General features: G+C 53.6%; 1 protein-coding gene across 2 annotated transcripts in view; it reads left to right on the forward strand.

Annotated features, from left to right (window-relative positions):
- The window catches only part of LOC134338807 (voltage-dependent calcium channel gamma-6 subunit-like), a 29,985-nt gene extending 26,253 nt beyond the window's left edge, over window positions 1–3,732 (forward strand). The window contains exons 4-6 of one of the 2 annotated variants that reach the window (XM_063034878.1): window positions 254–328; window positions 1,599–1,736; window positions 2,748–3,732. In XM_063034878.1, coding sequence (XP_062890948.1) covers window positions 254–328; window positions 1,599–1,736; window positions 2,748–2,962 — 428 coding nt within the window. In that variant the 3' untranslated portion in view covers window positions 2,963–3,732. The remainder of the gene's footprint in view (window positions 1–253; window positions 329–1,598; window positions 1,737–2,747) is intronic. The other variant, XM_063034879.1, reaches the window with a different exon arrangement.
- The last annotated feature ends 14,951 nt before the right edge of the window (window positions 3,733–18,683 follow it).

Below are 18,683 nucleotides of genomic sequence, written 5' to 3' on the forward strand. Positions count from 1 at the left end.
CCGGCAGTCTGTCCGTTCTCACCGTTTCCTGCCTGTGCGGATGCGTTTGTAGGATGCTTCGGACCAGTGGAGCATGTGACCTGTCTGCAGACAGGTAGCAGCTCGTGGAGGCTGGAGCTGCCAGGTGTGAGGCTCAGGGTTTTGTGCTGGTTCTGGGTCTGGCTGAGGGCAGCGTGGGGTTGGGTGTGGTTTGCACGAGAGAGTGGGCCTCTGTTGTAATCATGTCTCTTTCACTGTCTCGTCACCCTTTTAGGCTCCAACTGCAGTTATTTTCAATTTTTTACCACTGGAGAAAATACAAAAGTAATGGGTCGAGAAGCAGATAAAGGTGAGGTCATCATAATTTTATCGTGGAGGCATTTGTAAAGAGCTTTCAAAAATCGCTCGATTCTGGAATGGTTCCAGAGGACTGAACAATTCGCAGAAGTCACTCGAAGCTTGAAAAGAGGGAGGCAAAAGACAGGAAATTATAGGCCAGCTCGCCTACCTTTGTTTGTTGGGAAAATGTTGGAATCTATTGTTAAGGATGAGAGTTCAGAATACTTGGAGCAACACAATAAAATTAGCCAAAGTCAGCACGGTTTCCTCAAGAGGAAATCTTGTCTGACAAACCTGGTGGAATTCTTTGATGAAATAACAGGCAGGATAGACAAAGAAGAGTCAGTGGATGTTGTTGACTTGAAGTTTCAGAAGGCCTTTGACAAGGTGCTGCACATGAGGCTGCTTAACAAAATGAGAGCCCATGGCTTTACAGAAAAGACACTAGCAAGAATAGAGCATTGTCTGACTGGCGGGAGGCAAAGTGGGAATAAACGGGGAATAAAATAGACAACGTGCTGGAGGAGCTCAGCTGGTCAGGCAGCATCAGTGGGCAGGAACAAAACAGTCGACGTTTCGGGCCCAGACCCTTCATGTCATGTTTCCTATGGTGGGAGAGTCAAGGGCCAAAGGGCACACCGTAAAACAGAGGGCCATCCTTTTAGAACGGAGATGAGGAGGAATTTCTTTAGCCAGAGAGGTGAATCTGTGGAATCTGTTGCCACAGGAGGCTGTGGAGGCCAAGTCATTGAGTATATTTATAGAAACATAGAAAAACTACAGCACAATACAGACCCTTCGGCCCACAAAGCTGTGCTGAACATGTACTTACCTCAGAAAGTACCCGGGGTTACCCATAGCCCTCTATTTTTCTGAGCTCCAGGTACACCATGTGTAAGACAGAGGTTGATAGGTTCTTGGTTAGTCAGGGTGTCAAAGGTTACTGGAAGAAGAAAGGAGTGTGGCGTTGAGAGGGATAATATATCAGCCATGATGGAATGATAGAGTTGACTTGATGGGCCGAATGACCTAACTCTGCTTTTATATCATAGTCTATAATTGACTGTCCCTTTCTCATGGAAAGATCATCCATTTTCTTTCTTCCCCCTCTCTTCCATCTCTCTCTCTCCCCCTCTCTCTCTCCCCCCTCTCTCTTCCCCCCTCTCCCCCCTCTACCTCTCCCCCCTTCCCCTTCCCCCTCCCTCTCTCCCCACTTCTCCCCCCTCCCCCACCCCCTCTCTCCCCCCTTCCCCCCACCCCCGGTGTTATTTTGTCCTCAGCTCTGTTTATTGTGGTGGCGGTACTGGCCGTGCTGGGCCTCTGCCTCATGGTCCTCGGCTCCCTCTCCATCAGTACGTCACTGAGGCACAACCCAGACTTCCTGATCAAACTCTCTGCTTCCTTCTTCATCTCCGCTGGTGAGTGGCAGAGTTCCCTCCGTCCCTCTGTCACCCCGTCCCTATCTCTGTAACCCCTACACTCTCCGTCCTCCCGTTCAAACCCTTTCCTATCTCTGTAACCCCGACACTCCCCCCTCCTGTTCAATCCCCACCCTCACCCTCTCCCTCACCCCCTCCCTATCTCTGTAACCCCTACACTCTCCGTCCTCCCGTTCAAACTCCTCCCTCACCCCCTCCCTATCTCTGTAACCCCGACACTCCCCCCTCCTGTTCAAACCCCTCCCTCACCCCCTCCCTATCTCTGTAACCCCTACACTCCCCCTCCTGTTCAAACTCCTCCCTACCCCCTCCCTATCTCTGTAACCCCGACACTCCCCCCTCCTGTTCAAACCCCTCCCTCACCCCGTCCCTCACCCCCTCCCTATCTCTGTTACCCCGACACTCCCCCCTCCTGTTCAAACCCCTCCCTCACCCCCTCCCCATCTCTGTAACCCCTACACTCCCCCCTCCTGTTCAAACCCCTCCCTCATCCCCTCCCTATCTCTGTAACCCCTACACTCCCCCCTCCTGTTCAAACCCCTCCCTCACCCCCTCCCCATCGCTGTAACCCCTACACTCCCCCCTCCTGTTCAAACCCCTCCCTCACCCCCTCCCTATCTCTGTAACCCCTACACTCCCCCTCCTGTTCAAACTCCTCCCTACCCCCTCCCTATCTCTGTAACCCCGACACTCCCCCCTCCTGTTCAAACCCCTCCCTCACCCCTTCCCTCACCCCCTCCCTATCTCTGTTACCCCGACACTCCCCCCTCCTGTTCAAACCTCTTCCTCACCCCCTCCCTATCTCTGTAACCCCTACACTCCCCCTCCTGTTCAAACCCCTCCCTCAGCCCCTCCATTTCCCCTCTCCCCCTCCTTGAGTGAGGCAGCAATTGGTTGTCTAGGGAGGGGTCGTTTTTGAAGAGCTGGGACTCTGCCCCCCTCCCACATCATTGCCCATGTACTCACCTTGCTCTCACTCTCTCCTTGCAGGTCTGGCTGCCGTGGCAACGCTGCTGGCCTTTGACCAGGCCGTGCTGGGTCTTCAGCGCACCGGCCTCGAGCTGAGCTACCTCTGGTCTTTTGGCTTTACCCTCGCTGCCTCCATCCTGTCCTCACTGGCTGGCACCTCGTTCCTCGTCATTGCCCTCCCAGGCCCTGCCCTCGGCCTCTGCAACAGGGGCAAGGCCTCCAAGCCGGAGGCCTAGTGTTGGGGGGAGAGGGAAAGAAAGGAGGGAAGGAGGGGAATTAGTGAGTGGAGAAAGTGGGGAGGGGGGAGAGAACAGGATTTATCAATACACTGCCAGCACCTGGGGCCTAGTTTCAGTTATGGCACCAGGGAGTATGGGAGGGAAGGAGGAGAGAGAGGGACTGTCTAGGACACGAGAGCCTGAGGCCTAATGGTGACTGAGGCCGCTATGGAGGGAGGGTTTGGTGAAGGAGAGTTAGGAGGGAGAAGGAGCGCAGAGAGAGAGAAAGAGAGAGTTGTTTTGAGCCCATCCCCTCCACATACCTATCCAAGTACCAAACTGCTTCAACCATTTCCTCTGGCAGCTTGTTCCATGTAAGCACCAACTCTGGTTGAAAAAGCTGCCCCTCGTGTCACTTTTACACTGACCCTCTCTCTCAGGGGGAGATCTGTACACTGACCGGTGTCTCTCAGTCCCTCTCTCTCAGGGGAGATCTGTACACTGACTGGTGTCCCTCAGTCCCTCTCTCTCAGGGGGAGATCTGTACACAGACTGGAGTCTTCCTGACCCTCTCTCTCAGGGGGAGATCTGTACACTGACCGGTGTCCCTCAGTCCCTCTCTCTCAGGGTAAAAGCTAAATTTAATTTTATTGCAAAAGTCTTTCAATATTTTTACTGGAAGTCTTATCTTGTGTTCTGTTGTGTAAACCATGTGTTCATTATTTAATTTACAAAATCTCTTTTCTTGGGATGAACCTCGGTAAATAATCGAACGATTGGAACTGTTTGGAGTTGTTTTTTGTGTATTTTGACCAGGTCAAGAAACCTGTCACCCCATTAACTAGTGACACAGAGGGAACCTCTTGACAGATTCTCCTCTCAATACCTCTCACAGCCTACATCGAACTCCCCCCTCCCTCTAACTCCCCCTCCCTTCTCTTCCTCCACCTCTTCCCCTCTCTTTTTCCCTCTCCCCTCTCTTTCTCCCCCTCTTCCCCTCCCTTTCTCTCCCACTCTCTCCCCCACTCCCCTTATCCTCTCTCTCCCCCACTCCCCTTATCCTCTCTCTCCCCCACTCCCCCTCGTCCTCTCTCTCCCTGCTCTCTCCGTTCCCCCTCCCCTCTCCCCCTCTCCATTCCCCCTCCCTCCTCCTCTCTCCCCCAGCCTCCACCCATCTCACTGCACTTCTCCCTCCCTCTCTCCCCCTTCTTCCTCCCCCTCTCCCTCAACCTTTCCCTCTCCCATCCTTCAGCCCCTCCCTCCCTCCCTCTCCCCCGCCCACTGCCGCTGGGGTATTTTTAACCACCCTGTCTCGACCAGGCTAAATTTAAACACTGGAGAACAATGGGAGGAGGGAAATAATGTCAGTAGGTCAGAGAACCAGCCTTGGGTCAGAGGAGTGTGTGTGTGTGTGTGTATTAATGGGAACGGTGTGTGAGAGGGTTAAACCTCTCCGACAGGGAACAGACTGTTTTGTGTGTTTGTGTGTGTGTGTGTGTTTGTGTGTGTGAGAGTGAATGTGTGTGTGTGTGTGTGTGTGTGTGAGAGAGAGAGAGAGAGTGAGTGTGAGTGTGTGTAAGAGAGAGAGAGTGTGAGTGTGTGTGAGTGAGAGAGAGTGTGAATGTGTGTGTGAGTGTGTGTTTCTGTGTGTGTGTGAGAGAGTGTGTGAGTGTGTGTGTGTGTGTAAGTGTATGTGTGAGCGTGTGTGCATCTGTATACGCGTCTTTGTGTGTGTCTGAGTGTGAGTGTGAGTTTGTGACTGTGTGAGTGTGTGTGTGTTCGTGCATCTGTGTGTGAGAGAGAGTATGTAGGAATGTGTTTGCACTCCCTGTGTGAGGGCAGGACAAGAGAGAGATGTGTAGATGTGTGTATGTGTGAGTGTGTGTGTGTGTGTGTGTGTGTGTGTGTGAGACAGAGTATGTGGGAATGTGTGAGGGCAGGACAAGAGAGAGGTGTGATGTCTAACAGCCTCTGAAACAACTCGATCGTATCTGCCTCCACCACCACCCCAGACAGCATGTTCCAGACTCCCACCCCTCTCTGTGAAAAAAAATGTGCCCCTCACATCTCCTTGGAACTTTCTCCTCTCACATTAAAAGCCGTGGATACTTCATCCAGGGGAAGCAGATACTGTCTGTCTCCTCTTTCTGCGTCTCTCATAATCTTAAAAACCTCTATCAGATCTTCCCTCAGCCTCTTGGTGAACCCCTTCTGCACCCTCTCCAAAGCCCCCCACGCCCCTCCTGGTCAGTCTGTACTGGGAGCTATCGAAGACTTGTAGGTACACAGGTACAGGTGGGCGTGCTATGTTGGTGCGTGGTGCCTGGCTGGGCTTGGCAGCTGCCCACTCACAACGTTATGTTGGTCATTTCACTGACTGATTCGATGTACGTGGGAAGGGTATCGCAAATCCTTAAACAGGTAGAAAGCACAGAAACATGCTTGGACATTTCATACCTACTAACCTGGTACCGTCAAACAGGGTGTCAATGTATTTAGCTGGGCCATGGGAGGGACTGTGTCTTGTCGGAAACCACTTTCACTGAGGGATCTCCATGCTTTGACAGTGTCAGTGAGGGATTTCCACACTGTGGGAGGGTCACTGAGGGATCTGCGTGCTTTGACAGTGTTGGTGAGGGATCTCCACACTGCGCTGAGGGTCACTGAGGGATCTCCACGCTGTGGGGGGTCACTGAGGGATCTCCATGCTTTGACAGTGTCAGTGAGGGATCTCCACACTGTGGGGGGGTCACTGAGGGACGGGACTGCGGGTAATCGAGCAGGTGGGTGTGAGGGACGGTGTTGCTCACAGGCCGGGAGTGGTGTCACCCTGAGGAGCAGAGTTCACTGACGTGACGTTCCCACCACTGCAGACGGGACTGTTGGCCCTGGATCAGCAAAAAGCAGTAAAATTATCATCGGTGGTAAAAATAGAAGCTGGTTAGCAAAGGAACCGAACAAACAGACCTGGATTCCATCAACAGGAAACGCCTTACTCTCAACGCACAACACACAAAAAGTACGGGAAATATCACCATTCTCCCTGGAGAACCATTGTGAATATTAACGTATACCCCGAAACTCCCTGTAAATATTAACACACTCCCCGGGGACCCCTGTCAATATTAACAATCTCCCCAGGGATCCCCTGTAGATATTGATACCCACCCTGGGGTAACCCAGTAAATGCTAACACACACTTCCCAGGGATCTCCTGTAAATATTAACACACTTCCCAGTATCCCCTGTCAATATTAACAATCTCCCCGGGGACCCCCTGTAAATATTAACACACCCCCCGGGGACCCCCTGTAAATATTAACACACTCTCCCCAGGGACCCCCTGTAAATATTAACACTCTCCCCGGGGACCCTCTGTAAATATTAACACACTCCCCGGGACACCCTCTGTAAATATTAACACTCTACCTGGGAACACCCTTTAAATATGAACACACTGTCACTGGGGATCCCCATAAATATTAACACACTTGCTATGTGCTTTTTAAATCACTGTACTGGGCACTACACCACAGCAAGAGTACCTTAACCCGACTGAATTGTCCTATACCATTGATCTGCTCCTGCATTCCCCTCCCATCCTTGTACTTATTCAGATTTCTCTTCGATGTTGAATTCAAATGCACCTCTACCACTTGTGCTGACAGTTCCGCATTCTGAGTGGTGAAGTTCCCTTCGTGTATCCATCAAATAGTTTACTTTTCAAACTTAATCCTTGACCCCTTTCATGTCTCACTCAACCCCAGTGAAAAAAGCCATCTTGAACTTACCCTCTCTATACACCTCATAAGTTTGTAATCCTCTATCAAACCTCACCTCGATCTCCTTCACTCCTGCAACTGTCCTATTCAACTGCACCAGTATTACAGTGGAGTAAAGAGTCATGAGAGAGAAGCTGACCAAAAATGATTGGAAGGGAACACTAGCATGGATGATGGCTGGAGTTTCTGGGAGCAATTTGGAAGGTGCATGATATTTATGTCCTAAAGAGGAAGAAATATTATAAACAGCCCACACAAAATGCTGGAGGAACTCAGTATCAGGAAAAAAGTACAGTTGACATTTTGGGCCTAGACCCATTGAGCACAGAATAATGTTGTGCCGACCCATAAACCCTGCCTCCCATATAAGCCCCCACCTTAAATTCCTCCATATACCTGTCTAGTAGTCTCCTAGACTTCGCTAGTGTATCCGCCTCCACCACTGACTCAGGCAGTGCATTCCACGTACCAACCACTCTCTGAGTAAAAAACCTTTCCTCTAATATCCCCCTTGAACTTCCCAGCCCTCACCTTAAAGCCATGTCCTCTTGTATTGAGCAGTGGTGCCCTGGGGAAGAGGCGCTGGCTATCCACTCTATCTATTCCTCTTATTATCTTGTACACCTTTATCATGTCTCCTCTCATCCTCCTCTCCAAAGAGTAAAGCCCTAGCTCCCTTAATCTCTGATCATAATGCATACTCTCTAAACCAGGCAGCATCCAGGTAAATCTCCTCTGTACCCTTTCCAATGCTTCCACATCCTTCCTATAGTGAGGCGACCAGAACTGGACACAGTACTCCAAGTGTGGCCTCACCAGAGTTTTATAGAGCTGCATCATTACATCGCAATTCTTAAACTCTATCCCTCGACTTATGAAAGCTAACAGCCCATAAGCTTTCTTAACTACCCTTTGGCAGGACTGGAGAAAAGAAACAGTTTGAAGGGTCTCTGTCCGAAACGTTGACTGTACAATTTCCAGAGATGCTGCCTGGCCTGCTGAGTTCCTCCAGCATTTTGTGTGTGCTGCTTTGATTTCCAGCATCTGCAGATTTTCTCTTGCTTCTGACAAGTATCCTAAAGGCAGATGACACAAGAGAAGCAAAGGCAAAGAGAGGGCAAATAATCCAGCAAGAATTAGTGGGGTTAGAAGACTGGGAAGCTTTTGAAAATCAACAGCTTTTAAAAAAGCAATACAGAGAGAAAAGATAAAATATAAAGGTAAGCTAGCCAAAACTATCAAATATATTACTTGAAGTTTCTTTAGATATATACAGTATATAAAGAGTATAAGAGAGGTGAGAGTAGATATTGGATCACTGGGAAATGATGTTGGAGAGGTAGTAAAGGGAGACAAAGAAATAACAGATGAACTGAATAAATACTTTGCATCAGTCTTCACTGTGGAAGACATCAGTAAAATGCCAGAATTTCAAGAGTGTTGGGGGCATTCTGGGGAGAAGGTGCTTGGGAAACTGAAAGGTCTGAAAGTAGCCAGTTAGTCTGACTTCAGTGGTTGGAAAGATGTTGGAGCCTATTAGTCAGGATGAGGTTTTGGGGGACTTAGAGGCACATGAGAAAATAGATGCAGTCAGCGTGACAAATCTTGCCTGACAAATTTGTTGGAATTCCTTGAGGAAACAACAAGTAGGAGAGACAAAGGAGAATTTGGATTTTCAGAAGGCCTTTGACAAGGTGTCACAGATGAGGCTGCTTAACAAGAAAAGAACCCATGGTATTACAGGAAACTTAACTGCTGCTGCTAAGTTAAGAAATTTCCTGTCACATGCCGGTGATAATAAATCTGATTTTGAAGATACTAGCATGGAGATTGGCTGACTGACAGGGAGCAAAAAGTGAGGCCTTTTTCTGGTTGGCTGCCAGTAATTAATGGTGATCTGCAATAATCAGTACTGGGACCATTTCGTTTTACGGCATATATCAATGAGTTGGGCGATGGAATTAATGGCCACGCTTGCGGATAGGTAGGGCTGAGGAAGCAGGCAGTCTGCAGAAGGACTTAGACAGATTAGGAGAATGGGCAATGTTGGAATACAGAGTCGGGAAGGGTATGGTCATGCACTTTGGTAGAAGGAATAAAGGTGTCGGCTATTTTCTAAGCAGGGAGAAAATTCAAAAATCAGAGAGACTTGGGAGTCCTTGTGCAGGATTTCTGAAAGGTTAACTTGTAGCTTGAGTTGGTGGCTGAGGAAGGCAAACGCAATGTTAGCATTCATTTCAAGAGGACTAGAATATAAGAGCAAGGATGTAATGCTGAGGCTTTATAAGACATTGGTCAGACCCCACTTGGAGTATTATGAGCAGTTTTGGGCCCCTTATCTGAGAACAGATGTGCTGGAATTGGAGAGGCTCCAGAAGAGCTTCATGAGAATGAAACAGTCAGCCTATGAGGAGCATTTGATGGCTTTGGGCCTGTACTCACTGGAATTTAGACGAATGACGGGGTGATCTCATTGAAACCTGTTGAAAGGGCTTGATAGAGTGGATGTGGAAAGGATACTTCCTCTTGTAGGGAGTCTTGGACCAGAGGCACACTCTCAGAAGAGAGGTACATGTGGTAAACCACATATATAGGTTGTAACTGGGTTACCTGTCTGGACAGGCCCCTCTGCTGACTGCTCCTGTGGCTGCTCCCACAGACCCCTGAATAAAGGCAATTGTGCCACTGCTCCTCCCTCAGTCCAGGACAGATACTCAGCATGGTCGTTGGGCCATTTACTGTTAATAAAAGCCTTTCAGTATTTACTCTACTTCCAGTCTTTTGGAGTATTTGATAGTGCATCAGTACGTCCATTTATAACAGAGATGAAGATGAATTTCGTTAGCCAGAGGCTGGTGAATCTGTGAAATTCATTGCCATGGATGGCTGTGGAGGCCGAGCGTAGGTTGATAGGTTATTGGGAAGTCAAAGGTTATGGGGAGAAGGCTGGAGAATGGGACTGAGACGGATGGCTAACCATTCCTTCTCAGGTGCTCCAGACCCGGCAACATCCTCATAAGTCCTTCCTGTAGGTAGGTGACCAAAACTGCACACAATACTCCAAGTTAGACCTCACCAAAGTCTTACAGACTTTAACATCACACCCCACCTTCTCTACTCAGTACTTCCATTTGCGAAGGCCAACGTGCCAAAAGATTTCTTTATGACCCTATCTACCTGTGACACCTCTTTGAAAGAATTATGACCTGTATTCCCAGATCCCGTTGTTCTACCATACTCCTCAGTGCCTACCGTTCACTGTGTAAAACCTACCCTGGCTGGTCCTACGGAAATGCAACACCTCGCACTTGTCTGCGTTAAATTCCATCTGCCATTTTTCAGCCCATTTTCCCAGCTGGTGCAGATCACTCTGCAAGCCACGATAGTCTTCCTCACTTTCCACTGCACCCCAGTCTTGGTGTCATCTGTAAAATTGCTGATCCAGTTTACCACATTATCATCCAGATTGTTGATAGAGATGACAAACAACAACGGACCCAGCACTGATCGCTACGACTCTCCACTAGTCACAGACCTTTAGACAGAGAGGCAACCATCTACTACGACTCTCTGACTCCTCTCACAAAGCCAGTGTCTAATCCAGTTTACGATCTCATCGTGGCGTTTGCCAGATGGGACCTGTCCTTCATGTCCACACTGGCGGTGGTCCTCTTGCCCTCAATACCAGGAGGGCCAACTCTACATGATCGACAAACCCTGCGTCAAGGCCACAACGTCAAAGGAAGGGGTTCAACCTCCCACAGGCAAGGACAGTAACACAGAGAGACGCATCTACCGCTACCTCAACAGGGAGGCCCGAGGGAAGGGAACGGGGAGACAGCGGGGATGTTGGGAAGAGAAAGAGAGAGAGAGAAAGTGAGGGACAGAAAAGGGGGGAGAGAAAAGCAGAGAGAGAGGGGGAGAGAGAGAGGGGAAAGGGAGAGGGGGAGAGAGAGGGGAGGGGGAAGAGAGAAAGAAAGAGGAGGAGAGAGTGGAGAGAGGAGAGCAGGAGGGGTTGGTGATAAGGGGAGAGAGGAGAGAGGTAGGGGTTAGCAATATGGGGTAGAGTGATGACGAGGGGCAGATAGAGGGGTAGAGGGAGAAAGAGAGGAGAGAGGGGTGGAGAGGTGGAGTGAGGGGTAGTGAGGAGGAGAGAGAGCTGGGATAGTGAGTCAGGAGGGTCTCACGGCATGAGTGAGGGTCAGAGCAGGTTGGGGACGAGGGTCGAGTGAATGAGTCATGAGGGATGAAATGTGGGTAGAAAGTGCTAACGTTGTCCTCTCCTTTCCCCAGTCTCTTCACTCTCTCTTCCTCTCTGCCCCTTCTCACACCCCCTCTCTCCCCCTCTCACTCTCCCCCAATCTCACCCTCTCACTCTCCCCCAATCTCACCCTCTCTCCATTATCTCCATCCCCCCCATTTCTCTCCCTTCCCCTTCTCTCCCTCCACCCTCTCTTCATATCTCTCCCAGCTCTCTCCCTCCCCACTATATCCCCTGTCCTTCTCACTGTCCCCGTCCACTCTCTCTTCCCCGTCGGACTCTCCCGTTCTCTCCTCTATCTCTCTCCACCTCCCTTATCCCCTGTCGCTTCCTCCCACTCCCCTCTCACCCTCTCTCTCTCCTTCGCTCTCCATTATCTCTTTCCCCCTCTCCATCCTCCTCCGTCTCTCTCCCTCTCTCTCATCACTCCCTCTCTTCTCCCTTTCACTCCATCCTCTCTTCCCTTCCCCTCTCTCCTAGTCTCTCCTCTTCTCTCTCATACCACTCTCCCTCCCCCATTCTCCACCCTCTTCCCCCATTCTTTCATCCCTCTCACTACCCCTCTCTCCCTCCCTCTCGTGCCCCCCACTCCACTCTTGACCCCCTCTCCCTCTTGCTCTCCCCTCTTTCTCCTCACCTACTCTCTCTCCCCATCTCTTAGTCAATCCAGCCCCTCACTCCCTCTACCATCTCCCCCTCTCACTCCCTCTACCATCTCCCCCTCTCACTCCCATCTCCTCCTCCCATCTCTCCCCTCACACCCTCTCCCCCTCTCACTCCGATATCCCCCTCTCACTCCCATCACCCCCTCTCACTCCCATCTCCCTCCCTCACTCCCATCTCCCCCTCTCACTCCCATCTCCCCCTCTCACTCCCATTTCTCCCTCTCACTCCCATCTCCCCCTCTCACTCCCATCTCCCATCTCCCATTTCCCCCTCTCACTCCCTCTACCATCTCCCCCTCTCACTGCCATCTCCCCTTCTCACTCCAATCTCCCATCTCCCCCTCTCACTCGCATCTCCCCCTCTCACTCCCTCTACCATCTCCCCCTCAACTCCCATCTCCCCCTCTCACTCCCTCTACCATCTCCCCCTCAACTCCAATCTCGCCCTCTCACTCGCATCTCCCCCTCTCACTCCCTCTACCATCTCCCCCTCAACTCCCATCTCCCCCTCTCACTCCCATCTCCCCCTCTCACTCTCATCTCCCCCTCTCACTCCCTCTACCATCTCCCCCTCAACTCCCACCCCCCTCTCACTCCCATCTCCCCCCTAACTCCCATCTCCCCCTCTCACTCCCATCTCCCTCTCTCACTCCCTCTATCATCTCGCCCCTCACTCCCTCTTTCATCTCCCCCTCTCACTCCCTCTCACCTCTCACTCTCAGCTCCCCTCTCACTCCTATCTCCCCCTCTCACTCCCATATACCCCTCTCACTCCCTCTCCCATCTCCCCCTCTCACTCCCATCTCCACCTCTCACTCACATCTCCCACTCTCACTCCGTCTACCATCTCCCCCTCAACTCCCATCTCCCCCTCTCACTCCCATCTGCCCCTCTCACTCCAATCTCCCATCTCACCCTCTCACTCCGTCTACCATCTCCCCCTCAACTCCCATCTCTCCTCTCACTCCCATCTCCCCCTCTCACTCTCATCTCCCCCTCTCACTCCCATCTCCCATTTCCCCCTCTCACTCCCTCTACCATCTCCCCGCCTCACTTGCATCTCCCCCTCTCACTGCCATCTCCCCTCTCACTCCCATCTCCCCCTCTCACTCCCATCTCCCCCTCTCATTCCCATCTCCCCTTATCACTCCCTCTACCATCTCCCCCTCAACTCCCATCTCCCCCTCTCACTCCCATCTTCCCCTCTCACTCCAATCTCCCATCTCCCCCTCTCACTCCCATCTCCTTCTCTCACTCACCCCTACCATCTCCCCCTCTCACTCCCTCTTTCATCTCCCCCTCAACTCCCATCTCCCCCTCACACTCCCTCTCCCCTTCTCACTCTCATCTCCCCTCTCACTCCCATCTCCCCCTCTCACTCCCATCTCCCCCTCTCACTCACATCTCCCCCTCTCACTCCCATCTCCCCCATCACTCCCTCTCCCCCTCTCACTCTCATCACACCTCTCACTCCATCTCCCCCTCTCACTCCCATCTCCCCCTCTCACTCGCATTTCCCCCTCTCACTCCCTCTCCCATCTCTCCCTCTCACTCCCATCTCCCCCTCTCACTCCCATCTCCCCCTCTCACTCTCATCTCCGCATCACTCCATCTCCCCCTCTCACTCCCATCTCCCATCTCCACCTCTCACTCCCATCTCCCCCTCTCACTCTCTCTCCCCCTCTCACTCCAATCTCCCATCTCCCCCTCTCACTCCCTCTACCATCTCCCCCTCAACTCCCATCTCTCCCTCTCACTTCCATCTCCCCCTCTCAATCACATCTCCCCCTCTCACTCTCATCTCCCCATCACTCCATCTCCCCCTCTCACTCCCATCTCCCATCTCCACCTCTCACTCCCATCTCCCTCTCTCACTCTCTCTCCCCCTCTCACTCCAATCTCCCATCTCCCCCTCTCACTCCCTCTACCATCTCCCCCTCAACTCCCATCTCTCCCTCTCACTTCCATCTCCCCCCTCACTCTCATCTCCCCCTTTCACTCCCTCTACCATCTACCCCTCAACTCCCATCTGACACTCCCACTCCCATCTCCCTCTCTCACTCCCTCTACCATCTCCCCCCTCACTCCCATCTCCCCCTCTCACTCCCATATCCCCCTCTCACTCCCATCTCCCCCTCTTACTCCCATCTCCCTCCCTCACTCACATCTCCCCCTCTCACTGCCATCTCCCCCTCTCACTCCCATCTCCCCCTCTCACTCCCATCTCCCTCTCTCACTCACTCTATCATCTCCCCCCTCACTCCCATCTCCCCCTCTCACTCCCATATCCCCCTCTCACTGCCATCTCCCCCTCTCACTCCCATCTCCCCCTCTCACTCCCATCTCCCCCTCTTACTCCCATCTCCCTCCCTCACTCACATCTCCCCCTCTCACTCCCATCTCCCATTTCCCCCTCTCACTCCCTCTCCCATCTCCCCCTCTCACTCCCATCTCCCCCTCTCACTGCCATCTCCCACTCTCACTGCCATCTCCCCTCTCACTCACATCTCCCCCTCTCACTGCCATCTCCCCTTCTCACTCCAATCTCCCATCTACCCCTCTCACTCCCATCTCCCCTTCTCACTCCCTCTACCATCTCCCCCTCAACTCCCATCTCCCCCTCTCACTCCCTCTCCCCCTCTCACTCTCATCTCCCCTCTCACTCCCATCTCCCCCTCTCACTCCCATTTCCCCCTCTCACTCCCATTTCCCCCTCTCACTCCAATCTCCCATCTCCCCATCTCACACCCATCTCTCCCTCTCACTCCCATCTCCCCCTCTCACTCATATCTCCCCCTCTCACTCCCTCTCCCCCTATCACTCTCATCTCCCCCATCACTCCCTCTCCCCATCTCACTCTCATCACACCTCTCACTCCATCTCCCCCTCTCACTCCCATTTCCCCCTCTCACTCCCTCTCCCATCTCCCCCTCTCACTCCCATCTCCCCCTCTCACTCACATCTCCCCCTCTCACTCCCTCTCCCCCTCTCACTCCATCTCCCCCTCTCACTCCCATCTCCCCCTCTCACTCACTCTCCCGCTCTCACTCCAATCTCCCATCTCCCCCTCTCACTCCCTCTACCATCTCCCCCTCAACTCCCATCTCTCCCTCTCACTCCCATCTCCCCCTCTTACTCCCATCTCCCTCCCTCACTCACATCTCCCCCTCTCACTCCCATCTCCCATTTCCCCCCTCACACTCTCTACCATCTCCCCCTCTCACTCCCTCTACCATCTCCCCCCTCACTTGCATCTCCCCCTCTCACTGCCATCTCCCCCTCTCACTCCCATCTCCCCCTCTCACTGCCATCTCCCCCTCTCACTCCCATCTCCCCCTCTCACTCTCATCTCCCATCTCACTCCCATCTCCCCCTCTCACTGCCATCTCCCCTTCTCACTCCAATCTCCCATCTCCCCCTCTCACTCCCATCTTCCCCTCTCACTCCCATCTCCCCCTCTCACTGCCATCTCCCCTTCTCACTCCAATCTCCCATCTCCCCCTCTCACTCCCATCTTCCCCTCTCACTCCCATCTCCCTTCTCACTCCCTCTACCATCTCCCCCTCAACTCCCATCTCCTCCTCAACTCCCATCTCCCCTTCTCACTCCCTCTCCCCCTCTCACTCTCATCTCCCCTCTCACTCCCATCTCCCCCTCTCACTCCCTCTCCCATCTCCCCCCTCACTCCCATCTCCCCCTCTCACTCACATCTCTCCCTCTCACTCCCTCTCCCCCTCGCACTCTCATCTCCCCCATCACTCCCTCTCCCCCTCTCACTCTCATCACACCTCTCACTCCATCTCCCCCTCTCACTCCCTCTACCATCTCCCCCTCTCACTCTCTCTCCCCCTCTCACTGCCATCTCCCCCTCTCACTGCCATCTCCCCCTCTCACTGCCATCTCCCCTCTAACTCACATCTCCCCCTCTCACTGCCATCTCCCCTTCTCACTCCAATCTCCCATCTACCCTTCTCACTCCCATCTCCCCTTCTCCCTCCCTCTAACATCTCCCCCTCAACTCCCATCTCCCCCTCTCACTCCCTCTCCCCCTCTCACTCTCATCTCCCCTCTCAATCCCATCTCCCCCTCTCACTCCCATTTCCCCCTCTCACTCCCATTTCCCCCTCTCACTCCAATCTCCCATCTCCCCATCTCACTCCCATCTCTCCCTCTCACTCCCATCTCCCCCTCTCACTCACATCTCCCCCTCTCACTCCCTCTCCCCCTCTCACTCTCATCTCCCCATCACTCCCTCTCCCCATCTCACTCTCATCACACCTCTCACTCCATCTCCCCCTCTCACTCCCATCTCCCCCTCTCACTCGCATTTCCCCCTCTCACTCCCTCTCCCATCTCTCCCTCTCACTCCCGTCTCCCCCTCTCACTCACATCTCCCCCTCTCACTCTCATCTCCGCATCACTCCATCTCCCCCTCTCACTCCCATCTCCCATCTCCACCTCTCACTCCCATCTCCCCCTCTCACTCTCTCTCCCCCTCTCACTCCAATTTCCCATCTCCCCCTCTCACTCCCTCTACCATCTCCCCCTCAACTCCCATCTCTCCCTCTCACTTCCATCTCCCCCCTCACTCTCATCTCCCCCTTTCACTCCCTCTACCATCTACCCCTCAACTCCCATCTGACACTCCCACTCCCATCTCCCTCTCTCACTCCCTCTACCATCTCCCCCCTCACTCCCATCTCCCCCTCTCACTCCCATATCCCCCTCTCACTCCCATCTCCCCCTCTCACTCCCATCTCCCCCTCTTACTCCCATCTCCCTCCCTCACTCACATCTCCCCCTCTCACTGCCATCTCCCCCTCTCACTCCCATCTCCCCCTCTCACTCCCATCTCCCTCTCTCACTCCCTCTATCATCTCCCCCCTCACTCCCATCTCCCCCTCTCACTCCCATATCCCCCTCTCACTGCCATCTCCCCCTCTCACTCCCATCTCCCCCTCTCACTCCCATCTCCCCCTCTTACTCCCATCTCCCTCCCTCACTCACATCTCCCCCTCTCACTCCCATCTCCCATTTCCCCCTCTCACTCCCATCTCCCATTTCCCCCTCTCACTCCCATCTCCCCCTCTCACTGCCATCTCCCCCTCTCACTCCCATCTCCCCCTCTCACTCTCATCTCCCATCTCACTCCCATCTCCCCCTCTCACTGCCATCTCCCCTTCTCACTCCAATCTCCCATCTCCCCCTCTCACTCCCATCTTCCCCTCTCACTCCCATCTCCCCTTCTCACTCCCTCTACCATCTCCCCCTCAACTCCCATCTCCTCCTCAACTCCTATCTCCCCTTCTAACTCCCTCTCCCCTCTCACTCTCATCTCCCCTCTCACTCCCATCTCCCCCTCTCACTCCCTCTCCCATCTCCCCCCTCACTCCCATCTCCCCCTCTCACTCACATCTCCCCCTCTCACTCCCTCTCCCCCTCTCACTCTCATCTCCCCCATCACTCCCTCTCCCCCTCTCACTCTCATCACACCTCTCACTCCATCTCCCCCTCTCACTCCCTCTACAATCTCCCCCTCTCACTCTCTCTCCCCCTCTCACTGCCATCTCCCCCTCTCACTGCCATCTCCCACTCTCACTGCCATCTCCCCTCTCACTCACATCTCCCCCTCTCACTGCCATCTCCCCTTCTCACTCCAATCTCCCATCTACCCTTCTCACTCCCATCTCCCCTTCTCCCTCCCTCTACCATCTCCCCCTCCACTCCCATCTCCCCCTCTCACTCCCTCTCCCCCTCTCACTCTCATCTCCCCTCTCAATCCCATCTCCCCCTCTCACTCCCATTTCCCCCTCTCACTCCCATTTCCCCCTCTCACTCCAATCTCCCATCTCCCCATCTCACTCCCATCTCTCCCTCTCACTCCCATCTCCCCCTCTCACTCACATCTCCCCCTCTCACTCCCTCTCCCCCTCTCACTCTCATCTCCCCATCACTCCCTCTCCCCATCTCACTCTCATCACACCTCTCACTCCATCTCCCCCTCTCACTCCCATCTCCCCCTCTCACTCGCATTTCCCCCTCTCACTCCCTCTCCCATCTCTCCCTCTCACTCCCATCTCCCCCTCTCACTCACATCTCCCCCTCTCACTCTCATCTCCGCATCACTCCATCTCCCCCTCTCACTCCCATCTCCCATCTCCACCTCTCACTCCCATCTCCCCCTCTCACTCTCTCTCCCCCTCTCACTCCAATCTCCCATCTCCCCCTCTCACTCCCTCTACCATCTCCCCCTCAACTCCCATCTCTCCCTCTCACTTCCATCTCCCCCTCTCAATCACATCTCCCCCTCTCACTCTCATCTCCCCATCACTCCATCTCCCCCTCTCACTCCCATCTCCCATCTCCACCTCTCACTCCCATCTCCCCCTCTCACTCTCTCTCCCCCTCTCACTCCAATCTCCCATCTCCCCCTCTCACTCCCTCTACCATCTCCCCCTCAACTCCCATCTCTCCCTCTCACTTCCATCTCCCCCTCACTCTCATCTCCCCCTTTCACTCCCTCTACCATCTACCCGTCAACTCCCATCTGACACTCCCACTCCCATCTCCCTCTCTCACTGCCTCTACCATCTCCCCCCTCACTCCCATCTCCCCCTCTCACTCCCATATCCCCCTCTCACTCCCATCTCCCCCTCTTACTCCCATCTCCCTCCCTCACTCACATCTCCCCCTCTCACTGCCATCTCCCCCTCTCACTCCCATCTCCCCCTCTCACTCCCATCTCCCTCTCTCACTCCCTCTATCATCTCCCCCCTCACTCCCATCTCCCCTCTCACTCCCATATCCCCCTCTCACTCCCATCTCCCCCTCTCACTCCCATCTCCCCCTCTCACTCCCATCTCCCTCCCTCACTCACATCTCCCCCTCTCACTCCCTCTCCCATCTCCCCCTCTCACTGCCATCTCCCCCTCTCACTGCCATCTCCCCTCTCACTCACATCTCCCCCTCTCACTGCCATCTCCCCTTCTCACTCCAATCTCCCATCTACCCTTCTCACTCCCATCTCCCCT

The sequence above is a fragment of the Mobula hypostoma genome, chromosome 28 (genome assembly GCF_963921235.1).
Source record: "Mobula hypostoma chromosome 28, sMobHyp1.1, whole genome shotgun sequence".
NCBI lineage: Eukaryota > Metazoa > Chordata > Chondrichthyes > Myliobatiformes > Myliobatidae > Mobula > Mobula hypostoma.